This window comes from Cervus elaphus, chromosome 27 (genome assembly GCF_910594005.1).
Source record: "Cervus elaphus chromosome 27, mCerEla1.1, whole genome shotgun sequence".
NCBI lineage: Eukaryota > Metazoa > Chordata > Mammalia > Artiodactyla > Cervidae > Cervus > Cervus elaphus.
Genome location: NC_057841.1, coordinates 43,937,278 through 43,959,860, shown reverse-complemented (window position 1 = coordinate 43,959,860; position 22,583 = coordinate 43,937,278). Strand labels below are relative to the sequence as shown.

Here is a 22,583-nt window from a genome sequence, read left to right as displayed (position 1 = left end):
TCCCTGATGGCTCAGGGAATCTGAGCTGCCAATGCAGGAGACATCGGTTCCATCTCTGGAAGATCAGGAAGATCAGGAAGATCTCCTGGAGAAGGAAACTGTAACCCACTCCAGTATTCTTGCCTGAAGACTCCCACGGACAGAAAAGCCTGGTGGGCTATAGTCCATGGGGTTGCAAAGAGCTGGATGTGACCAAGCAACTAAGTACATTAAATTGATTTTTATCCATTTTTTTTCTTCCTAACTATGAATCTATGCATGAAGACTGTGTTTTAAAATAAGAGTCTGTTTTGAAAACAATTACCTCCAGAATCAAGGCTGGAGGTAACCTGAGATAAAACTTTGACTTTCCCCCTTCTCTCTTTCCAGCACTGTTTCCTGGACACCATCTCTGTGTTAGGCCCTGGGTGTGGTTTTACTATCTCAACACAAACTGTCCAGGAACCCTATGTTCACCATCAGTCACTGTTTGTGGAAACTTAGCCAGGAAGAAATTTATGTGCTTTGAAAGACTAGAAGAGGCAAACAACTATAGGTTCTAAAGATAAGAGTTGTTTGCTATCAGGGTGTTCATTTATCTTGGTTTAATAACACAAAAGTGCGGAAGCTTCATTTCTCTTAGAAAATCATACTGTTCTTTAGTTGCTTTAAGCATTAAGGAATTAAGCCGTCAGGGGTTCACAAAGGAAAATCAACACTGTCATCTGCTAAATATGCTCTGTGACCCACAGCAAGATTCCTAGGTGGTTAGGAGCCCACATTTCCTCTTGCTGAAACCATGATAACAGTTGGCCAAAGCCTCCAGCAGAAGACAAATGGTGAGCTTGTGTCACCTCTGAGTGCTCCCCTGGCTTTACATAGGACGATGGGGCAGGGGTGGTCCCAGGAAACAGGAAAGCCTATAATAAATATTTCTTCATTCCAAAGAGGACAAGAGAGCACTTATGTCCACGATACACTGTTAATTTTAATTTTTTTTGAGCACTTCTTTTTCTAGCTTTGCTAGGTTTCAGATCTAGCATCCCCAGATTCTGAACTCCATCCATCATGCGGTGGGGAAGGGGCATCCAACTGATGCAAGACTCATTCTCTCAGCAGGGTAAATGTTAGTGTCCGGGATGCAGCAAACCTCTTCCCAAAATAAACCTTGCTCTCTAATGTGCTCACTACTGATGAGACAAGCAATGGAGTGGCTTCTGAGTCACCTCTCACTCTTGTTCACGGATGAGGCAGTTCCCTCTTTTGCTGTTTTGTAATATATTTGGGGGGATAGATCATAGATGTGACTGGTGATCACAGTCCCAACACGTTGCAAGTTGATATCAAGTATATTTTTGTTTGTTTTTCATGAACAAGATTTTGTTGTTGTTCAGTTACAAAGTCGTGTCTGACTCTTTGCGACCCCATGGACTGTAGCATGCCAGGCTCCTCTGTCCTCCAATGTCTCCCGGAGTTTGCTCAACAAGACTGAATGTGATATAAATCAGTATCATCATTATATATATATAAATTGTAATAAGTATTAATGCTATATAAAGGTGTCTGTATAGCCAAAGCTATGGTCTTTCCAGTAGTCATGTACGGATGTGAGAGTTGGACCACAAAGAAGGCTGAGTGCCAAAGAGTTGATGCTTTTGAACTGTGGTGCTGGAGAAAACTCTTGAGAGTCCCTTGGGAAGCAAGGAGGTCAAACCAATCAATCCTAAAGGAAATCAACCCTGAATATTCATTGGAAGGATTGATACTGAAGCTGAAGCTCTGATACTTTGGCCAACTTAGGTGAAGAGCCAACTCATTGGAAAAGACCCTGATGCTGGGAAAGATTGCGGGCAAGAGGGGAAGAGGGAAACAGAGGATGAGATGGTGGGATGGCATCACTGACTCAACGGACATGAGTGTGAGCAAGCTCCGGAAGATAGTGAGGGATAGGAAAGTCTGGATAGGAAAGTCTGATGCAGTCCATAGGGTCACAAAGAGTTGGACACAACTTAGTGACTGAACAATAATAATAGAAGGTGTGATATTTACTTCACTCTCCTTGTACTATAATGGGAAGGAAGATGCCTAGTAGAGCCTAATTCAGAGAGGGTGCTTGATAAGTAAGTGTGGGATGGATGAATCCCTAGGTGCATGTTCTTTCTGACAGGTTCCAGGCCATATTCCTGCTTTTCCGAGCCCCAGGCACCTCCTTGCAGAGGGAGTTTGGTGTTTATAGCCAGCTTCCTTGCTTCCAGCATCAGTGGGGATAGATTCCCCCGATAGCTTAGATCCACAGAAGCTTTTCAGCTGTCTTCCTCCAGCCAGGATGGGCACTTTGTCATTTAACATCTGTTCAGCTCCAGGTCATCAGCCTCATGGGAAAGGAGAGAGGACCGCCCCATGCAAAACAGGCATTGATCAGTTTCAACTTGCAAACCTTCCTGCTTGTTTGCAGAATGAAGCCCAAACCTATTTTTCACCTTTAGGTCCCTTGATGTAAATTGTCTCAAAATAGAATCAGAACTGCAGGACTCTCAAAGCACACACTTCACTTGGTTGTTTCTCTCTCTCTCTTTTTTTAAAGTTTCCTTTCTAATGAGGAAGTTTAAAACCTACAAGAAGTGCTCCGCAGAAGTACTAACGATTTGTTTTCCTTAAAGATTCCAATTGCCTGGTTAGAAAATCACTAACATGTCATTCTGATTTCCCCAAATGCCTTAACAAGCTCCTCATCCTTCCTTCCCTTCCACCAGCTCTTTGCTGGTTGTCTTAGGACTAAAATAACTGGGTGTTTCAGAAACATTTCTGTGCAGCTGGGGATAGAGAACACTAAGAGGTTAAAAAAAGAGCAAAGAAACAAACAAATCCTTCCTTTAGCCAGTGAGATGCATTTTCAGCTTATTAAAGAGCTGACTATTGTTCAAAGAACTCCATGTTTAAGTGATGGCTTTTGGATGATTTTTTTTTTAAAGAAAAAATATATTCGGGGTCTTTTATCACTATCTGTTTTAATGCAGTTATTCATGAGTGCTCTTGCCAAGAGCCATACAAAAATCCTCCATATGCTTTTCTTTTTTTCCCTCCTGATTCTGCCTAAAAAGGAAAAAAAAAAACTGACATCAAAGTGTGAGGTTCAGAACTTAAAGAATTGAGTCAACCAGAACTCCACATTCTTTGAAGTCTTCAAGCCTCCTGTCTGCTTATTAAAAAAGACAGGCTAAGGGAAAAAAATGCTAAATAGTATGAGAAACAGATTAAAATAAACGAAAGTCTCTTCAGCCTTGTGATTCTATGACAAATAGGGATTTGAAAGCCAAGAGAGGTGTTCAAAACATCGGGGTAAACGAGCCAGGAGGCAAACGCTGCCATTTCTTCATTTCCCACAACTGGTCTCGTTAGTCTGGAGACTGCGTTGAGATGCAGGGGGAATAAGGGCTGGAACCAACTGCCCAGAGGTTCACTTACAATCCTGGGTCTCTAAGGGTGCCCACCACTGGGCAACTCGTGCCAGCTTTGCTAGGTCCAGTGTAGGGTTCAGCCGCAGAGAACCAGCTCTGGACAGAAGCCTGGGGACCCCAGAGACAACACCAGGGGTCCCCTTCTTGGAGGACAGCAAGGCAGAGAACTCGCCGGGCACATCACCTCCACTCCCCGCCCCCCGCAGCCTACCTGTGACACTTCTCGGGACGGACTGCAGTGTGCTTCTCCTCCGGGCCCTCCCTATGTTGGCAGAAAGAGGGGGGTAAGGAGATTCCCTGTTATGCCCAGAGCAGCAGCCCCATCCATGCGCGTGGGATGAGCATTTGGGACGCCACACCCACAGGGACCGAGGGCTGAAACCAGCATGGGAGGGAGTGAATGGACAAGCTGGTTCATGCAGAAGCGTCCTGTGTCTACTTATGTATGTTTCCAGGTAGACACTTCCACCTGGAAAGTCCATCATCTGCATGAAACCACAGGATGAGAAAGCCTCGAGGATGTGAAGGGTATCCAGGAGGAGTTAGAACCTGTGTCTCCACGCTGATGCTAACTCAGCACCGGGGAACCCACATGGATATACAGCATGAAGGACATTTATCGACTGCCTCCGAACAATGACAGAGAGACGGGCTGAACAATACCAACCAGGTTGAAAAGAAAAAGGAAGTGGACAGCTAGGTCTATCTTTTGGTTTAGTGGCAAAATATGTATTCCTATGAAATGGGAATGATTTGCTTCAAAGATGGAAGTGAGGTGCTGCAGGACCAGAGGGTAGGATGCAGTCTTGAGTCATCACTGGCTACAGCCTACCTGCGTTCAGGTGAGACCATGGATGAATTATCCTGGATAAGTTAATGAGGCTGGTATCACTAATGTCTGACTGTAGCTTTTCAAAAATAGTGTGAAAGCTTACCTTTTCAACAGCAAATGTTCTTATCACATATTCTGCCAGTAGCTCTGTTTCTATTAGGGTAACTTTAATGTCTTTATAGATCTCCGTGTCATCTGGCCAGTATTTGCAGCATTTGACCTTTAGAAAACACAAAGGAAATGAGGCTAAAGTGGGTTTTTTTTTTTGGAGTTCTCTAAATGCTGGGTCACAGTATAATTTATAGGATACAATTTGTGCACAAAATCAGAAATATAGCTTAACTTTGTTCTTTTAGATCACCTGTATATTTTTTTCTCTCCCCAGAATAAAACACAATTTGAGTCATGGGAGGAATAAAACCTAGGAATATGGTCTAAAGTTAACAGAATGTATTTATACTACAAATATCCCAGTTACAGTAACCATTCATTTCCTGTCTATTTCTACTCAGGAGTGGCCTGGAAAAATAAACTACAAAAGGTGGCTTGCAATATTTTAGCTCCTCTGAACTTTAAATTTCTTCTAGTTTCAGAAATTGATGGAACATTTTGGAGGAGGACCAAGCCGGAAATTGGAGCCAAAAGTCAAGATTAGAGATTTTTTTTTTTTTCCTGAAGAAGGCAATAGCTATGTGTTTTTCTCAAGTTACAATTACAGATTCATTTTTTGTCTAAGTAAATTCAGTGTACAAAACCTGGTGAACTCCCCGTGTTAATGATTTCTTCAGTCACCCAAGCACAAAGCCTGGAGATCCTCCTCCCAAACCCAACCAAGTGCCAAGTCGAGCAAGCTGTTGAAACAGCTTTCAAATATGTTTTCCGGCTTTTTATTCCCTCCGCCACCATCTTTGTTAAGGCCCTGCTAACTTCCTGTGTGGACATCCCCTCCTCAAGCAGCTGCAAAAACCCTTCCAAGTGTGGTCCCCCTGGCACTGACTTGCTCTGCTCAGTAAACTTCTGTTTCCAATGACTGCCCGTGAAATTAAAGAGAAATTAACTTTGGCCTGGCACGTAGAGGTCTTTTTTGTACTTGGCTGCAACTAGACTAGCATCTTCATCCTTATATTTTCATTACCCTTCTTTCAAGCCACATGTATTTTATGTTCAGAGACAAGTGGTCTGTCCAATCCCCCAGCAGACCTCATGGTCCAGACTCCTACTCAGGCCCCTCCCAGACACACAATTTGTCCAGCTGAACATTTCGTCTGTTCTTTGAAGAGTATCTCAAATGCCACACCCCTTCAAAATCTTTCCTCCATGGATGTGAGCTCTCTGTTGATGGTCTGATAAGATGTGCCAGCTCTGTTGCTATGACACTGGGTGATGGCCTGCTTATTACTTGCAGGCAAGCAGAGGGCTTTCTATTACTTATTTCTGCCCCTGGGGCCCAGAGGAGTGGTCATTAGGAGAAAGGAAGCCTCCTTCCAAAGAGGTGCTTGTGGGCAGCCTTCTCCAAGCAGAGGCACCTGGCTGGGCGGGCCCAGAAGCGGTGGCCAAGCCATTCTGCATCCTGTCCTCCCATTTCGTCTCCCAAAATATCCTGAAATGGCTTGCCACATCTGTTTCCAGCCTACTCAAAACCTTTCTAAATTGGGTTCACTTTAGTATCTTTTTAACTGCTTGGACTTGTATCAAGAGGAAAGTATGTTTCCTTCTGGATGCAGGCTTTCCATGTGGAGTCCGGGCTTGAGTCGCCTCCTGGCCTCTACGTTTTGTGGACATGGATGTTTAGACCAGTGGTTAGTGGGTATCTGTTGGAACCCAGGTGCGGCAGAACCAGACGCTCTTCTCCACTGACCATGCTGCCGCACTGTGCTCCCCGCACGGCTTCCTCACCACCTAAGGCACCAGACAGTCTTCAGCCCAGAATGCCAGGCCCTGATCACACTCGTCCAGTTACCCGGCATCTTAGGGCCGCTTCCATCCGGCCATCACTTGGGCACCCCGTGGCCGAGGCTGCTGCCTGCTTGTCATCGTGGAGGGTGGCGGGGGTGCATGATGGGCCCCTGCCTACAACGGGGCATGGTTGCCGGCTTTAAAATTCACAAACGTGAAACAGTACAGGAAGCAGAATAACTCCTGGATTTCTAACTGCCTGCACAAAGGGTCATTTTTAGCCAGCAGCCCAAATGATCCCATGTACAATAAAGTAAGAGAACCCCGGACACTCGGGCTGTAGCTCCCAGGCTGGCCACACATTACTGTGACCTTCAGGGTGTCTTTGGAAGAGGGCATGGCAACCCAGTCCAGTATTCTTGCTTGGGGAATACCATGGACAGAGGAGCCTGGCGGGGTTGCAAAGAGCTGGGCATGACTGAGCATGCTTGCATGCACGCAGGAATTAGCAAAGGGTCCTGTGACGTGCGGGTGGGGAGAGCTTCACACTCAGTGGAGCCGAGAGGAGCCACAGTTTTCAAACACTCCTCTTCCAGAGTATCACGACTGTCAGACCCAGCTCTTCCTGCTTGGACTCTGCTTTGAGACCCTGGGTTCTCACGACCATGGCCTCACCAGTGGCCAGCTCGAGGGGAGAGCCAGCAGGGGCCAGGGCCGGCCGAATTGCCCCCAACCCCGCTTCCTTCTCGCCCTGGCTCATGTCCTGAAAGGAGGAAATGAGAGGCTGGCTCAAGGACTGAGAGGCACTTGCTCCAGTGATGAGTGGATGGTGGCTGGGAGAGGCTGCAGACAGGTCTCAAGAGCAGGGCTCTTTGGAGGAGAAGCTCACGGTCAATTATGCTGTCTTCAGTCTCTCCAGGCCCGGCTTCAGGGACAGATACTGAATAGGCAGCCCTGAAATGACTTTAGCTGCCTGGCCTCTTGGGGTGGGAGGGGATAGGAGGGGAAGGGGCAGGAAGAAGAGACACATCCAATGGCAGGATCCTCCATTCATATCCCTGATCACAAGTGGCTCCGTTTTGTGGATGCTCCCGTATCACCAGCTCTTTGGGCGGCAGGATGGAGGCTGGGGCAGACCGTGAAGGTCTGTTTCTGTGCTCCGTGCCGGGCCAAGGACTCATTTTGCTAAGAAGCCTGTGATCATGGAGGATGAAGTCAGCCCTTCACTGTGGCCACCACTGCCCCATCAAACAGACACAACCATCGAGGAGGCGGCAGGCAGCAAAAAGACAAAGGCGCTGGTACAAGTTTTGATCCATCAAGGGGTTTTCAGCAGACTCTTTCTAAAAAGACATCCAGAGAGAGAGTGACCACGTTCTATTAACAGCTGTGTCAGGGGCCGGCTGAGCGTGGCTTTGCTGGGGACGCTGTTGACAAGAGTTGGGACGTTGCAGGGAAGCACAGTGACTGAAGAGCCCTGGTTAAGAGCCTCCTGCCAGCGAAGCTTCCAAAAGAAACAGGTCTATAGTGTGCAGGATTTTTTGCCTTCAACAGAGATCTCACAGCAATGAGAACATTCACTCAGTTAAATACCCAGATTTCTTTGGCCCCTGTGTGATGAAGTCAGATGGAGGTGCATTGGCCTTTTACTTGCCGACTTGTGGTGGTGCTGCAGCCGGTGATGTGAACCCCTGAGCCTCAGTTTCCTCATGCACAAAGTGGGACTATAGCATTGCTCTTAGGGAGACTGTGAAGAGTAAGTGAGACAGTCTGTATAAAGCAGTACCTGGCCTGTCCTAGGTCCCAGCTCCTCCCTCCGACACCTGCCACGTTCGGCCCTGCCTTCTCCTTTGGGCAGCACATCTGAAGCCTGCTCTAACCGCTGGAGGTCTGGATGGTGTGAATTTGGGGGAATCACTTCATGGCACCAGCAAGTCCCTCTTCAGGCTCCTGCTTCAACCTCCTTCTTCAGGGCTTCTGATTTTCTATCTGGTCTTCCACTGCTGCTGCTACTGCTGCTAAGTCACTTCAGTCGTGTCCGACTCTGTGCGACCCCATAGACGGCAGCCCACCAGGCTCCCCCGTCCCTGGGATTCTCCAGGCAAGAACACTGGAGTGGGTTGCCATCTTCCATTAGCATCTCTTAATTAATGGATATACAATACTTAGAATATGCATAAGGTCACATCCATATCCGTAATATTTCTTTTCATCTGCTGTAAAGAAACACGTGGCCCGATGCCTCCTGTGGAATTCTAAGCGTCATCTTGCAGACCTCCTTGGTAAAATGTCCTGTTCCTTTTCTTTCCTACCTAACTACATGACAAACCATAAGCACTTTGAAGAAACACATATACCCAGGCTGCTTGTTCCTCACCTTGTTCAACAGATTGGCCGTGACTTTTAGCTATTCCTGAAATTTAAATCATCCTGCCAAAGGACGGAGACTTGCCACCACTGAGGACAATGATGAGTGTGTGTCCCTCTCCTGGTGCCTCCATTTTTCAGTTGTAAAATGGGGATGGTGCAGACTTTCTCTGTTTTTCTAGTTTCATCTCAAAGTCACAGAGGAAGGCAAGGCTTGAGTCAGTTACATTAATATGACGGCTGATGGTGGATCAAAATACAGAGGAAATACTTACTGAATTAGTATAAGGTCATCCAAGGTCAAGGCTATCTTTACTCAGGTCACAAAATGTCAACTTAAATACCCAATTCATTAAAAAAAAGATCGATAAAAGGCAATCGTGAGAGTTCGAGACAGAAAAATTTCAGTAATGCCTACAAAAATAATCTGTCTCTTCCCTTTCACATGTGAATTGGATGTCTTGGAACAGCTTAAGAGATTCTGTAAAAAAATTATTATTTTGTATTGCTATATATTACCTATGTTTTTTGTTTTTTTTTTTTACTATTAAACTATTTCCACATGTTATTAGGGGGAAAATCTTTCCTCTCTCTTACTTCTTCCATTGATCCTGGATCTGGTGGTTCTTGTAGAAAAGCAAGTGTTCTTTGTATTAAGGCTCCAGGTGCACTTGGAACCTTAATACATCTTCCTTGTAGGTGAAGAAGTCAAAGTGTTAGTCGTTCAGGCATGTCCGACCTTTGTGACTCCATGGACTATAGTCCGGCAGGCTCCTCTGTCTATGGGATTCTCCAGGCAAGAATACTGGAGTGGGTAGCCATTCCCTTCTCCAGGGGATCTTCCCAACCCAGGGATCAAACCTGGGTCTTCTGCATTGGTAGGCAGATTCTTTACCATCTGAGCCACCAGGGAAGGCCATCTTGTATGTGAATTAGAGCTTTTTCTGACATCCAGTGTTCATCTTTAACTTTTTCTTTTGTCACTCTTTTAGTGACAAACGTGAAAGGAATTACAAGTCAATCTCTTTGGGAAGATGATAATCTTTAAAGCATCCATCGGTTCCCTGGCATCCCTTATATATTGATGAGGGTGAGCATTTCTGGTTCCTGCTTCTCATGGCTCCAAGACTGTTTACCACCTGTTATCAGAAATATTCAGGGAAGCTTAACAATCATCTTCCTACATGACTCCGAGATCTCATTTGGATTTTTAATAAACAGTTACATCCTAATGAAGTCTTCATCAAACTGACTAAATATGTTTAGAAATCATTAGCTTAAATTACCAGTGCAAAAAAGAACCTCCTTTGGGAGAGCCCCAGACTGGGTTCCCAGACTTTTGGCAGATGAATTAGTACAACAACACAGCAGAGTCGGTGGGAGTTCCCGGGAACCAGGCGTTGGATAAAGGGCTCAGGGTCCCTCCAGTGGGTTCATTAAAGAGGGAAAACAACCACAACACATCCGACGCAATTTACATGCCAGGTGTGCGGCTGTCGGCAGGTGCCAAGGAAACTGACGAGGGTCCCTTCCCACAACACGCGGGCTGTGGGGGATGCACAGGGGCGGCCAGGAAGCCTTAGATGATGACGGGTTCTGGCAGGTGTATGGGGGGAGCCCTGCAGGAGGGAAGTGTGGCTTCTGAGTCCTTTGCACAGGTGCCGGGACCGGAGGCCTCCCAGAGGCTCCAACAGGGGCAATTACAGCGGCCTAATGCAGGGCGCTCCAGGGCAGAGATCCGGGGAAAGCTGCTGGGCTCTGACTTAATGAATCAAGTCTGTGTAAACAAACAGCGTCAGCCTGGCTCATGCCTGATTCATGAAGCACCCGCTGTGTGCAGTCAACACGGTAAGCAGCTAGTTGCTGCCCTTAAAAACCATGTCATTTTCATTTCTTCAGTGGTTTGTCGTCGCTGTTTCCAAGCGTGGAAGATGGGCATGTCGTCTCTTGACAAACATGCTAGATGAACAATGGGAAATGGCCTGGAATTAGGTCTGACCTTTTCCCGGAGGGCATGTGACCTCTTGTCAACACCCCCAGATTGCACCAGACGTTTCAAGGACAGACGCCATGAAGCACATCACAAATGAATTCAGGCCAGTCCATGGGGCTGACGGTGGCAGGGGAGGACTCTTAGAGCTTACCACATCCCTGTAAACCGGGTGAGGATCTGGAAGGATTTTTTTTTTTTTAAATAAGCTTACCAAAAAAAAAAAAAAAAATATATATATATATATATATATATATATATATATATATATATATATATATATATATAAATAAGCTTACCAGACTAAAATTACCAGTTTCTACGAGGCTGTGGGCTTCCATTTAAGGTTGAACTTGAACCCTGGCCCCTGTTCTCCCCTTCAGCTGCACACTATTAGCTGCACACTATTAGCTGAAGTGTCCATGGCTATTTGTCAGCAAGAATTGTTTCCATCAAAAATATCATCAGGGGCCACCTTATATGGGATGGGTCCTGATGGAAGGAACAGAGACCACCTATTTATTCCAAGGCAGGTAACTCAGAGTGAAGCCTGCATCCCAGTAAAAGGTGTCATGTCCAACAGACATTGGGCTCTAGTGTCTGAGGCTTTTTCACTGGAATAATTTCATAGCATGGTCTTCCTTTGACCTGTTAGCCAAACACCATGCTGTCCCGAGTTTTCCTTAAAGAAAGAGGGTTTATCATATGAAAACAGCTCATGTCTAGTCATTGGGTCCTGAGACAGCACATTTTGAAATTTCAATTAAGCAAAAAATACGCGCATGCCTTTATTTAAAAAAAAAATCCAGTAGTAGTTGTTATTTTTAATAATTACCTACTTTTCAAAGTAATTTATCTTGGGATTACTTTAAGTGAAGTGAAGCTCAGTTGTGTCCAACTCTTTGTGACCCCATGGACTGTAGCCTACCACGCTCCTCCGTCCATGGGATTTTCCAGGCAAGAATACTGGAGTGGGTTGCCATTTCCTTCTCTGGAGGATTTGAAGTGAGCTCTGATGCAAATACGTTGTTGTTCAGTTGCTAAGTCGTGTCCAACTCTTTGCGACCCCAGGGACCGCAGCACGACAGGCTTCCCTGTCCTTCACTAGCTCCTGGAGTTTACTCAAACTCATGTCCACTGAGTCAGTGATGCCATCCAAACATCTCATCCTCTGTCGCCCCCTTCTCCTGCCTTCAGTCTTTCCCAGCATCAAGGACTTTGCCAATGAGTCGGCTCCTCACATTAGGTGGCCAAAGTATTGGAGCTTCAGTTTCACCATCAGTCCTTCCAGGGATGTTGAATATTCAGGGTTGATTTCCTTTAGGATTGATTGGTTTGATCTTCTTGCAGTCCAAGGGACCCTCAAAAGTCTTCTCCAACGCCACAGTTCAAAAGCATCAATTCTTTGGCACTCGGCCTTCTTTATGGTCCAACTCTCACATCTACACATGACTACTGGAAAAACCATAGCTTTGACTATACGTAAAATCTGGTAAATAACTCAAGGAATATTGTTATTGGGAAAGCAAAGCAGTGTGAGGCAGTCTCCATGTCTCTTCCTCCTCAACACACGAGGCAGTCAACACTGTGTGTGAGATGAGTGAGGACTCAGAATCAATCATACATTTCAGGGGAAGAAACAGGTAAAACATTGAGCTTGGCTGTTTCACAGTGAACCTAGTGGATACTAACTGCTCTAAGTGGGGCAAATTCTCCTTTGTTCACTTTGCTGGGCATTTCCTGAGCTCCAGGAGGGAGAGACCACACAAATTTATAATGCTGTCTCCTCCCTGAAAGGAGTTTGCTTTTATGGCAGAGTTGAAAAAATTTTTTTCAGTAGTCATTACTCCTTTTATAGCAAAGTATTGATTTGGGGGTGAAAAGGTAATTTATTAAAGTATTTATTTGTTTGCTTATTTGGTTGCATGTAGGATCTTTAGTTGAGGCACACAGGATCTAGTTTCCTGACCAGGGATCAAACTTGGGGCCCTACATTGGGAGTATGGTCTTAGCCACTGGACCACCAGGGAAGTCCCAAGAAAGGTAATTCATAAATGCCACTATAGGTCTCAGTTGTGCTGGAGAAAAGGTAAGGGTTAAATGCTGATGTTTAGGAAGTCCTCAGAATGGGGCGGGAACTTCTCTAACCACCAGCCACGTAGAGACTCATTTAATCTTTACAAGATCCCTATAAAGCAGGTGCCATGATATCTACACTGCCCAGGTGAGGGGCTGGTGGTGGGGAGTTCAGCAACCCCTTCTAGGCTAGTCACACAAGGAGCTCCCCTGATCCCCCCAGGCCAGCTTCCTTGCTCTCAACATCTCCCAGGAGACAGGGAATCCAAAGGCGTAAATGGCTTTTACACTGTTGGCAGTAAACCTGTGCTTTTTCAGTTTTTATACTTTATCTAATAGTCCCATAGCTTCTCCCCTCTTGTCTCGTCACTTTACCAATATCCTTTATAGAAACTTTTACATTTTAATGGTCAATTTTCCCTGTCCTTTTCTTAATGTGTTGAGCTTTTGGCCTCTTCGAAACACTCCTAAAACAAAGGACATAAATGTGCCCTCCGTATTTGCTTCTAAAAGTTTTAAAGCATTAAAACATTTAAAGCATTAAAACTTTTGGTTTTATTTAGTATTCAATTTGGGGCTTTTCTTTTAGTCCACATGAATGACCAAACGTGCCAGTTCAATTGATGGAAAAGCTCATGTTTTTCCCACTAATTACACATTTTCCTACAAATGCCTTCATCAACATCTGGGCTCTCAGTTTTTGATCTGTTGATGTATTTATTTCTTCCTGATTTGCAGTGTCTATCATTTTCCCTTTTGGTATGTTCGTGTCTGGTTTTGATATCAAGGTTATATTAGCCTCTTAAAATAAAATGGGGAAATAGTCTTTTTCTCTTCTCAGAATAAATTTTTATAAGATTTGAGTTACCCATTCCTTGAGTATTTAGCAGAATATATCTACAATACAATTGGGAGTAACACTTTCCATGGGTCACTTTTAAACTATAATTCACTTTTTAAATAATTTTTGTTTCTTCAGAATTTCTATTTCTTTTTGAGACAGTTTTGGAAAATCAAATTTGTTAAGAAAATTGTTGATTTTATCTAAATTTTCACATTTATTGTTATTCCTATTATCTGTTATGTTAAAAATGTATCATATTCCCACTATTTGTTATTTCTGATTTCTTTTCTTCTGATTGCCAGATGGTTGTCAATTTCATCAGTCCTTCCACAAAAGCTTTTTGATCATGGTGATTTTTATTATTGTTTCTTTGATTTTTATTTAATAACTTTCTGGTCTGTTGTTACTGTTTTCTTGTTTTAGTTTACCCTGTTCCTCATTTATCTTCTTGAATTAGATGCTTAATTAATCTTCTAATAACAACCTTGAAAAACATATATATATACTTTGGGTACCATTTGCTCGGCATCCTACACATTTACTACATGATGCTTCATGATTCACAGTTCTAAGTATTTTCTGAGTGATATGAGGGTGTTGTGCTTTGACCCATGAATTAGTGGAAGCTTTTTCTCACCAGAGCCTAGTGAGGACCCATCTGCCGCTGTCACTTCTCTGTTCTGGTGCCCGGCTGGCTTCCCTCTCCTTTGCCCCTCCCTCATTTCCCCCTTGGCCCTTTATCAGAGCATCTACCCTTTGTGAGTTTAGGTTTCATGTGGCCATCTCAGTTCAGATTCTTAGCACTGTACGTGTCCAAGGCATTACCTCCTGTTCTTGGTGGGCTTTAGAACTCAAGATCCAAGCTCGTGAGACTAAAGCCCTACCCCATTTGTCAGGACCCATGGGCACCATCATGTCAGCCTCTAGTGGGAGCCTGTTGCCCCCTTCCCTTTCTCTGGTCTCTAGTCCTTGCTTCTTCTCTGTTCTCTAGTAGTTTACTTTCTTAAGAGCTAAGTTAAACATTTTTAACATTTATGTTTACATATACATTTATATTTTATATTAAATACATTAAAACTCATTTACATTTTATCTACAATTTCAGGATGTTTGTAAAAGGAGGATTTCCAGGTTCTTTGGCTTGCCATCTTTGCTAGAATTTTAACTACCTCCCACTTTTTAAGTCTCTCTTCTTCCTGGTTTGTGCTTCCTGAGACCTTCTGAAAATCCATTTGTAAGAACAGCTTTATTGAAGAAGTGTAACTGATGTACTGAGTTGGCCCAAAAGTTCATTCGGGTTTCCGTAGGGTATTAAGGAAAAGCTCGAATGAACTTTTGGGCCAACCCAATACAGAGAACTTCAGGTGCACAACTGGACGGCTTCTGACATAGTGAATGCCCTTGGTACTAGCACTACAACCAAGGTCGGGGCAATATCCACCACCTCCCGTGGTTTCTTACATGCCCTTGGGCTTTGTGCATGTGTGTGTGTGTGTGTGTGTGTGTATATATATTAAGAGCACTTGACAGGAGGTCTACCCTCCTAACAAATTAAGTGGGTGACGCTGTATTGTTGACTACAAGCTAGTTTTGTACAGCAGATATCTAGAACTTGTGCCTCTGGTGTAACTGAGACCTCAACACCCACTGAACATCAACCCCAGCTTCCCCTCCCCCAAGTCCTGGCGCCCACTCCTGTACTTTCTACTTCTGTGACTTGACTCTTCTCCATCATTCGCTCCTATGGGTGGAATTGTCCAGAGCCTGCCCTGTTTAAGTGGCTTACTTCACCTGACCTGACATCCTTCAGATGCAACCGAGTTGTCAATGGCAGGATTTCTTCTTTAAGGCTGACAGAGAATCTTAAGAAACAACCCCTCTATCACTTCTGCCCCTAATATTTCAGTTGGAGGCTAATCTCTAGGCACAGAGAAAATCTCACAATGGCAATGTCTCTAAGAAGTGACGGGTCCTCCAGCAGAACCATGGAAATGGCCTCACTATTCAACAGAGCAGCTGCCTCCTATATGTCTTCTTACTTTCAAATTCCCCTTTAGGAATAATCCTGTTGCATCCTATGACTGAGATCTTAACTACTGAAGAATTTCCTGGTTAAATAAAAATAGCTCATCCACAGTTAATACAGATGAAGTAACCTAAGACCTTGGGGCAGCGTGTGGTCCCCACTTCACAGGTCAGGAGAGGGAGGAAAGGGAAGATCTAAGCGAGAGGAGATGCTGGAATTCTAAGCCTGGGATTGACTCCAGGGCTGCGGGCTGTTCTCAGGGAGGATTTTCCTCCAGGTGGGGAATGCAGGCCTGCCTCCTGGGGGCTCCCTTTGTGCTCTGACACCCAAGCAGCAGCACGCGTGCTTCACTGTGTTTTTGTGTTGTTGTGTGCTCAATATATCCGGGTAACAACTGCTTTTAAATCCTGAGTGCCTTTCCTGTCTGTTGCTATCGCAACAAGTGAAAGCAATTCAGGCTATGTTTACCAATAATTTATAAGCAAGGGCAGCAAGCCAGAGGAGGAGCCTAGTGGTTAGAATTTTCAGAAGGACACACTGCATCCAGGGCTGGCTCCTGCCCTCCTTCACACAGGTGTCTAAGGAAGGAACAGACATCTGGGAGGCAGAGAGGCCACTTACCCGCCCCACTTCCACCAGGTTGGTCACCATGACGATGCTCGCCGTGTTCTCGTGCCACACCATCCTCCAGAAATCAGAGATCGTCTCCTGCATCGGCCCTGCAGCAAAACACAGCAGAGACTTGTGTTGTCTTTGGGAGCTTGCACCTGCGGCACTTCCGGGGCTCACAAAGAAATCTCTGGACAGCTGCAGGCAGTCCCCTCATCCCTCTAGGTGGACGGAGCTCTCCCTACTAGTGTAGATGTGGTGGCGGGAGGCACTCTTCCTATAATAGCACCCTTAGAAACACTGAATTTTTCACTCATGGTTTAATTTTCTCATGTCATCCAATGCATCTGTATTTGAGCCCTTTTTGCCCTTCTTAAATGACTGCTGTGAAAGAAAGTTATTTCTTCATCATTTAGCTATTTATTTCTATAATACTCGAGAGTGAGATTTTTTTAAAAAAGGGGTACCATCACTCTTCCTGCTAACAACTGGCGAGATCCAGGGAAGCAGTCTATAGAATGAAATGAGCCTCTATAGGAAAGATGGCCTTTTCTGGTTTCTAGTATTTTTCTTAATCTGTGCTGTCAAATTAATCCTTTCTAGAATTTTCGCCTAACACCTTCCAGTGAGTTTGGAGTTTCGAGCACTTGTATTTCCTGTCACTGACCATGATCTGCTTTCCTAGTTCCTGGGATCTGAGCATTAAGGAGCTCTTTTTGTGGACTGGAAAAAAAGAGGGAAAATCTGTGTTATAAAATTCCAGTGCTATAGACACTGTAAAGGCACAGAAAGCTGGAATTTAAACTTTATTTAAATGCAGATTTTTAAAAAAAGACCCAAACTCTATGTTCAGACATGTTTGAGGGTCTCCATGTAATAGCATAAGTCTTTTTTGGATAAATCTTCATGGTTCCTACTTATTTCAGTAATACATAATTAAAAATCTAAGGTTAACTAGCATATTAACCTTTTCTACTAAAATTATGAAGGACTTATCTCTGACCACTCCCAATTTACATGCAATTTTTCTATAGTGTTTATCACTTTTTGAAGCCCACCATGGATGCTATTTTAATACAATGTTTATATTTTCACATTTGTCAACTTTGCTCCCTTTCAAACAATTTTAGAACTTTTATCTAGCTCATCTTTTAATTTTTCACAATCACAAAATACATTCTTCAGGAATTTCTTAAGGTTCTGCTGGTGGCAAGCTCTCAGAATTATTTGCCGAAAACATATTTAGACAGTTTTGTTGGGTGTGTATTTCTAGAGTGACGTTTACGCTGTGGCTTCCATTTTAACAGCATTAAATCTTTATATGACCAGTAGACATGTGGGGAAAAGAGAGGAAAACGCTTTCAAGGGTGGACGGGCTGGACAGATGTGCTGTTGGATCTGGACGTGGTAGATTCCAGGGTCTGGAGTGTGAATATGTGAGTTTAGGACCTGCCTCTGGCTTTGAACCGAGTGTGTGATGTGGGGCAAGTTTCTTAGTCATGAAAAAAGACAAACAACCCAATTTACCAATGAAAATGGGCAGTGCACTTGAACGGACATTTCTCTAATGCCTATCATCATTAGTCATTAGGAAAATGCAAACCACAGCCACAGTAAGATACCATCTCATACCCACTGGGATGGTTATAATTAGAGAAAAAAGCCAGAAAATAACACTGCGACCTTAGTATCTGCATCTCTCTTTATCTACATACTGATTTCAGGAACGTGGCTGAGGCTTATTTTGAGACTCTGTGGAATGAGCGCTGACTCAGGCATTTTATACACAGTCACGTGTCAGAACAAAAACCAGGTGCAAGAAAAAACCCCAAAACAACAACAACCCAAGGTGCATTTACATTAAAATAGTATGAGGAATGGAGAGGATAAGTTGGAGGTATATTTAAAGCAATTTGGGCTGTAAGTTGATCAATTTTTAAGCCAGATGATGGCTACATGAAGATTCATTGTACAATTCTGTCTATTTTTGTACATACTTGAAGTTTTCTATGTCAAGATTTAAAAAAAAAAATCTCACCAAGAGATATACTATCACTGACTGTACAATCTGGTCAGTAAAAACAGAGATATTTCTCCACAAATTATTTTGCAGAAATCAGTAGGTTGAGACATAGGTTAGGAAGAAGAACTTCTAATCTTCGTTTGCCTTACACAACAAACATTAAGGAAATTAAAGCTTCTAAAGCCCAAGGCCATAAAACAGCTGAAGATGCAAAAAACAACAACAGAAAAGTTAACAAGGAAACAAAAAAAGGGTGCATTTAAAGCTATTTATTGATGGTCACTTGCTGGCGGAGCAAAAGGGGCACTCCTGGCCCCTTCAGGCACCGCCCGTTCCTCCTGACCAAGTATCAGTCTCTTCCTGTACCTTTTCTTCTTCCTCACTGTCAAGCTTCCCTCCCTTTTCTCTGAATACAAATGTCTACTGTTCTTCCTGCTGCTGTGACCACTCTTCCCCTCCTCATGAGACCCCCCACCTCCTGAGCCTCTGCGCCGAGTCCCTTCATGGGACCTTGAGCGCTGCCCCCCACGAAGCTTTGCCTGCCGCTTGCCTCGTCCCTTGGCGCGTGCGTGCCATTCTCCTGATGGACGGGCTGAAGATTTCAGTGACTTCAGTCAAGGTTACCGGGGACACCAGTAAACATCAGATCTCATCAATCACTACGCTTCCAGCTCACGGGAAGAGAGGTGTCTCCATTGTGTACTTAACGGCTTGTTACTTATTCACAAGGAAAAAATAACCCAAGTCCATCTCTGTGCAGACACACAGTCTCTCCAGTGCGACCCTGAAACAAAGAGGTGACACCCACCAGACACACAGGCCTGTGCCACCTGCTCTGAAACTTCCAGAACCAGTTCTGACGACAATGGCTACCGTGGATGCATCTGGTGCCCCAGCATTGCAGATGCAAGTGCTTTCAGAAAGAAATCTTCCTCTCCCCTCAGTGCCCAACAGAGACATTCAAGGCTGGGCAAGCTCCCAGGTGCAACTCACTGGCCCTTTCCTGACTCTAGAGCCCCTGTGATGATTTATCTCAAGTTCTTCTGGGAGGAGGGAATGTGGCTGTCACGTTTATTGCTCTTTCCTTAGGGTCCATGGAGTACCCAGTACAGAGAATGGGCTCATAAATTAGTGAATGAATGAGTACTTTTGTATGCATTGCTATAAACCATATTATTTACTATTAAAGTGCTATATTAAGAGTGTGGACTCTTTGCCACGCCATGGACTGTAACCTGCCAGGCTCCTCTGTCCACAGAATTCTCCAGGCAAGAATACTGGCGTGGGTAGCCATTCCCTTCTCCAGCGAATCTTCCTCACCCAGGAATCCAACCTGGGTCTCTTGCATTGCAGGTGGATTCTTTACCGTCTGAACCACCAGGGAAGCCTCATATAAATATTAAGTACTATTAAAAGATAATACTTGTAGGAGTCTCTTTCTTGACATGTCTTGGAGATTACCTGTAGAAGCTTGAAAGAACATTTGCCTCTACTTCTTCCTGATTTATTATAAAGGGCGGCATCTTTTGCAAGGGCTTCTTCAGAGTGAGCGTGAGGGTCCCCTGGCCTCCAGAATGCTGCCTGGCAGTGCTGCAGAAACTGGTTCCAACTACTGAGCAGGTTGCTCCTTGGAGTCCCCCTGCTCCCAACGCTTTCGCTCCAATCTCAACCCAATCCATCACTGGGAGCCAGAGTGCAATTCTGGCTTCCACCAACAGTTCTCAACTCAGGCTGCATATTATAATCACTGTGCAGCTTTACAAAATTCTGATAACCTAACCCAAGAGTCTCTGGGTTTATTGGCCTGGGAGGGGGTTGGTCTTGTGGCGAAGAACCACAGAGATTCAGCATCCAGGCATTTGGCTACGCCTCTGACCTAACTAACACCTAATCTATCAGGTGGTCTTGTTCAGAGATGAAACACCCAAGATCTGTGGCTTTTTAATCTACTGAATAGTCTAACTTGCAATATAAGCTCTTTGAATCAAGAAGTCCCAATTCTTTTTGATTTAGAAGGAACTTGACTCATGAGAGGGGGCTTTTCTGGTGGTTCAGACAGTAAAGAATTCACCTGCAATGCAGGAGACCTGGGTTTGATCCCTGGGTCGGGAAGATTCCCTGGAGAAAGGAATGGCAACCTACTCCAGTATTCTTGACTGGAGAATTCTATGAACGGGGGAGAATGGAAGGCTACGATCCATGGGGTTGCAAAGAGTCAGACATGACTGAGTGACTAACGCTTTCACTTTCACTCATAAGATATCATCTGGGAACATGGCTGTACCATTTCACTGAGGGGCAAAGCGGTAGTCAAGGTGACACAGGTTTTTTATAATGTTTACTTAACTACTTTCGGGGTATCTTTAAAACAAAGAGCGTGATCCATGGAGCGGTCATTGGTGACTGCTCTCGGGGTGGACAAACAGCTAAACTCCTACGACAAGGAATCCAAAACAGTAGGCAAAGGATGCTGTAAACCCTGTCCCTCCGGCATCAACAGCTGGGATGACAACCCCGGAAGGTATCAGGTTTCTGCAGTTGCTGGCTGGGTAGCGGCCCATGATCGGTGTGGCTATGCCTTTACAGACGTTGGCACAATAGGCGGGAAGGTTATTCTCAGCAGCTGTCCTATGGGGACCAAAGCATTTGAAAGTAAGGCCTGGAAACTTCAATAGCATCAGGCCAGCACTACATTCCGTTTCCCTGATGACCATCGGCACACACAGACCTCTCTTGGCTGAGAAGGAGACATGCGGATGGGTAGTTCTTACACCACCCATCCCCCAGGGGAGCAGCAACAAGAAGGGGCAGAAAGAACGAGAGCAGAATAAAAACAATAAATAGCTGTGACTGAAGGACATCCAAGAATGGCTCTATTGTGTGAGACTAGTTCTCTGGCTCATGGGCAGTGAGAGATATTAAAAATTACAATTTCAAGACCTTGATAGATGACTCTGCCCTCTCCCTTTCACATTCTCATGTCTATGCAGTATGTTTTCTGCATTAATTAGAGCCACAGGAAGTCAAGGTCCTTGGAGCTCACAGTGATGCATGAGAGTTTTTGGAAGGGAAGAAAGGGTTCAGATATGCCCCAGTATTCCACTGTAAACAGGATAAAACCTAACTTCTTTTGAGCTCTTCCTATTTCCCAGGTCTCCTTTGAGTGTTTTACAATATATATTATGTCATTAATTTAAAAATCACAGCCCTACTTAATAGGCACTACTATTCCCCTACTTGGGTGGCTCAGCTGGTAAAGAACCTGCCTGCAATGAGGGAGACCAGGGTTTGATCCCTGGCTTGGGAAGATCCCCTGGAGAAGGGAATGGCTACCCATTCCAGTATTCTGGCCTGGAAAATTCCACGGACTGTATAGTCCATGGGGTTGCAAAGAGTTGGACATGATTGAGCGACTTCACTTCACTTCACTTCACATTCCCCCACTTTACTGGAAGGACACTCAGGCAGAGAGAAGTCCGTAGAGGTGTCCATGGGGCCGAGTCTGAGGTCCGGCCCCACCAGTCACCAGGTGAGCATCCACGGATGTGACAGGTGTGCGTGTAAAAGTCATCACGATCCCGGCAAGAATAAAAGAGAAGGAACCCACGTCAACCACCTTTTAAACAATTTTTTTTATGTGTTCTTTTAAGAGTCCCATGATCCTACTGCTACAGAATAAAGTCCAAGTTCACGAGCACAGCCCCTCCCAAGCTCAGGTTCATGAGCAGTGCCCTCCTCAGCAGCACCAACCTCCCCTGTATCCAAGTGTTTCTAGAACCCAGCACGTCCAGGTTTACTCCCTCCATCCTCCACCACCCCAGCCCAAGCCACGTGCCCCCGAATGACCAGCCCAGCCTCACACTCGGCCCCCCTCATTCTGTTCTTTCCATCTCAGCCACAGCTCACCTCTGCAAAGCATCATTTTCCTGCTTAAAAATCTTCCAAGGGGTTTCCACTGAGTAAATCCCAGATTCCTGAACGAGGCAGACCTGCCCCCCAGTTCTGTGCCTGGACCGGGTCTCCACTCTTGGTTTTGGCTGTTGCAGGTGCCGTGTCCTCGGGACCCCCTGCAGGATCCCCCACCAGGGCCCCTCTGAACTTGCTTTACTCATTCACCCCCTTCCCAGCTCCTGGGGGAGATCTGAGTGTATGACCTGTATCCACAGGTGAGCCTGCTGTGTGCCAGGATCCTGGGACGGTGGGGATACCACAGTCAATGATGGAAACACAGCCCCTGCTCCACAGAAGCTTGAGGCTATGCCAGGTGCAGATAAGGCAAGAACACGTGTGCACATAAAGTGTGGTGAGGTCAGCAACCCCGGACTCCTAACTTTCAGTGGAGACGTACACACCTCTGCAGACACATGGATATTTTCCAGGGGGGATGTGGATAGTTTCCAAACTAGCATTAATAATTTCCATACACTCAGCGGCTTTATGGACTCTGTCTATACTGATCTCTATGAGAAGGAGTCTAGGAACA

At 45.0% G+C, this 22,583-nt stretch overlaps 1 protein-coding gene across 4 annotated transcripts in view; it reads right to left on the bottom strand.

Moving 5' to 3' along the window:
* Positions 1-22,583, bottom strand: part of PTPRM (protein tyrosine phosphatase receptor type M) — a 645,114-nt gene that overhangs the window by 28,478 nt on the left and 594,053 nt on the right. For 2 of the 4 annotated variants that reach the window (XM_043889723.1, XM_043889725.1), the window contains 3 exons: positions 16,090-16,187; positions 4,373-4,489; positions 3,649-3,699 (listed from right to left, as the gene is read on the bottom strand). In XM_043889723.1, the coding sequence (XP_043745658.1) occupies positions 3,649-3,699; positions 4,373-4,489; positions 16,090-16,187 (266 nt within the window). The remainder of the gene's footprint in view (positions 1-3,648; positions 3,700-4,372; positions 4,490-16,089; positions 16,188-22,583) is intronic. The other 2 variants (XM_043889726.1, XM_043889727.1) reach the window with 1 other exon arrangement.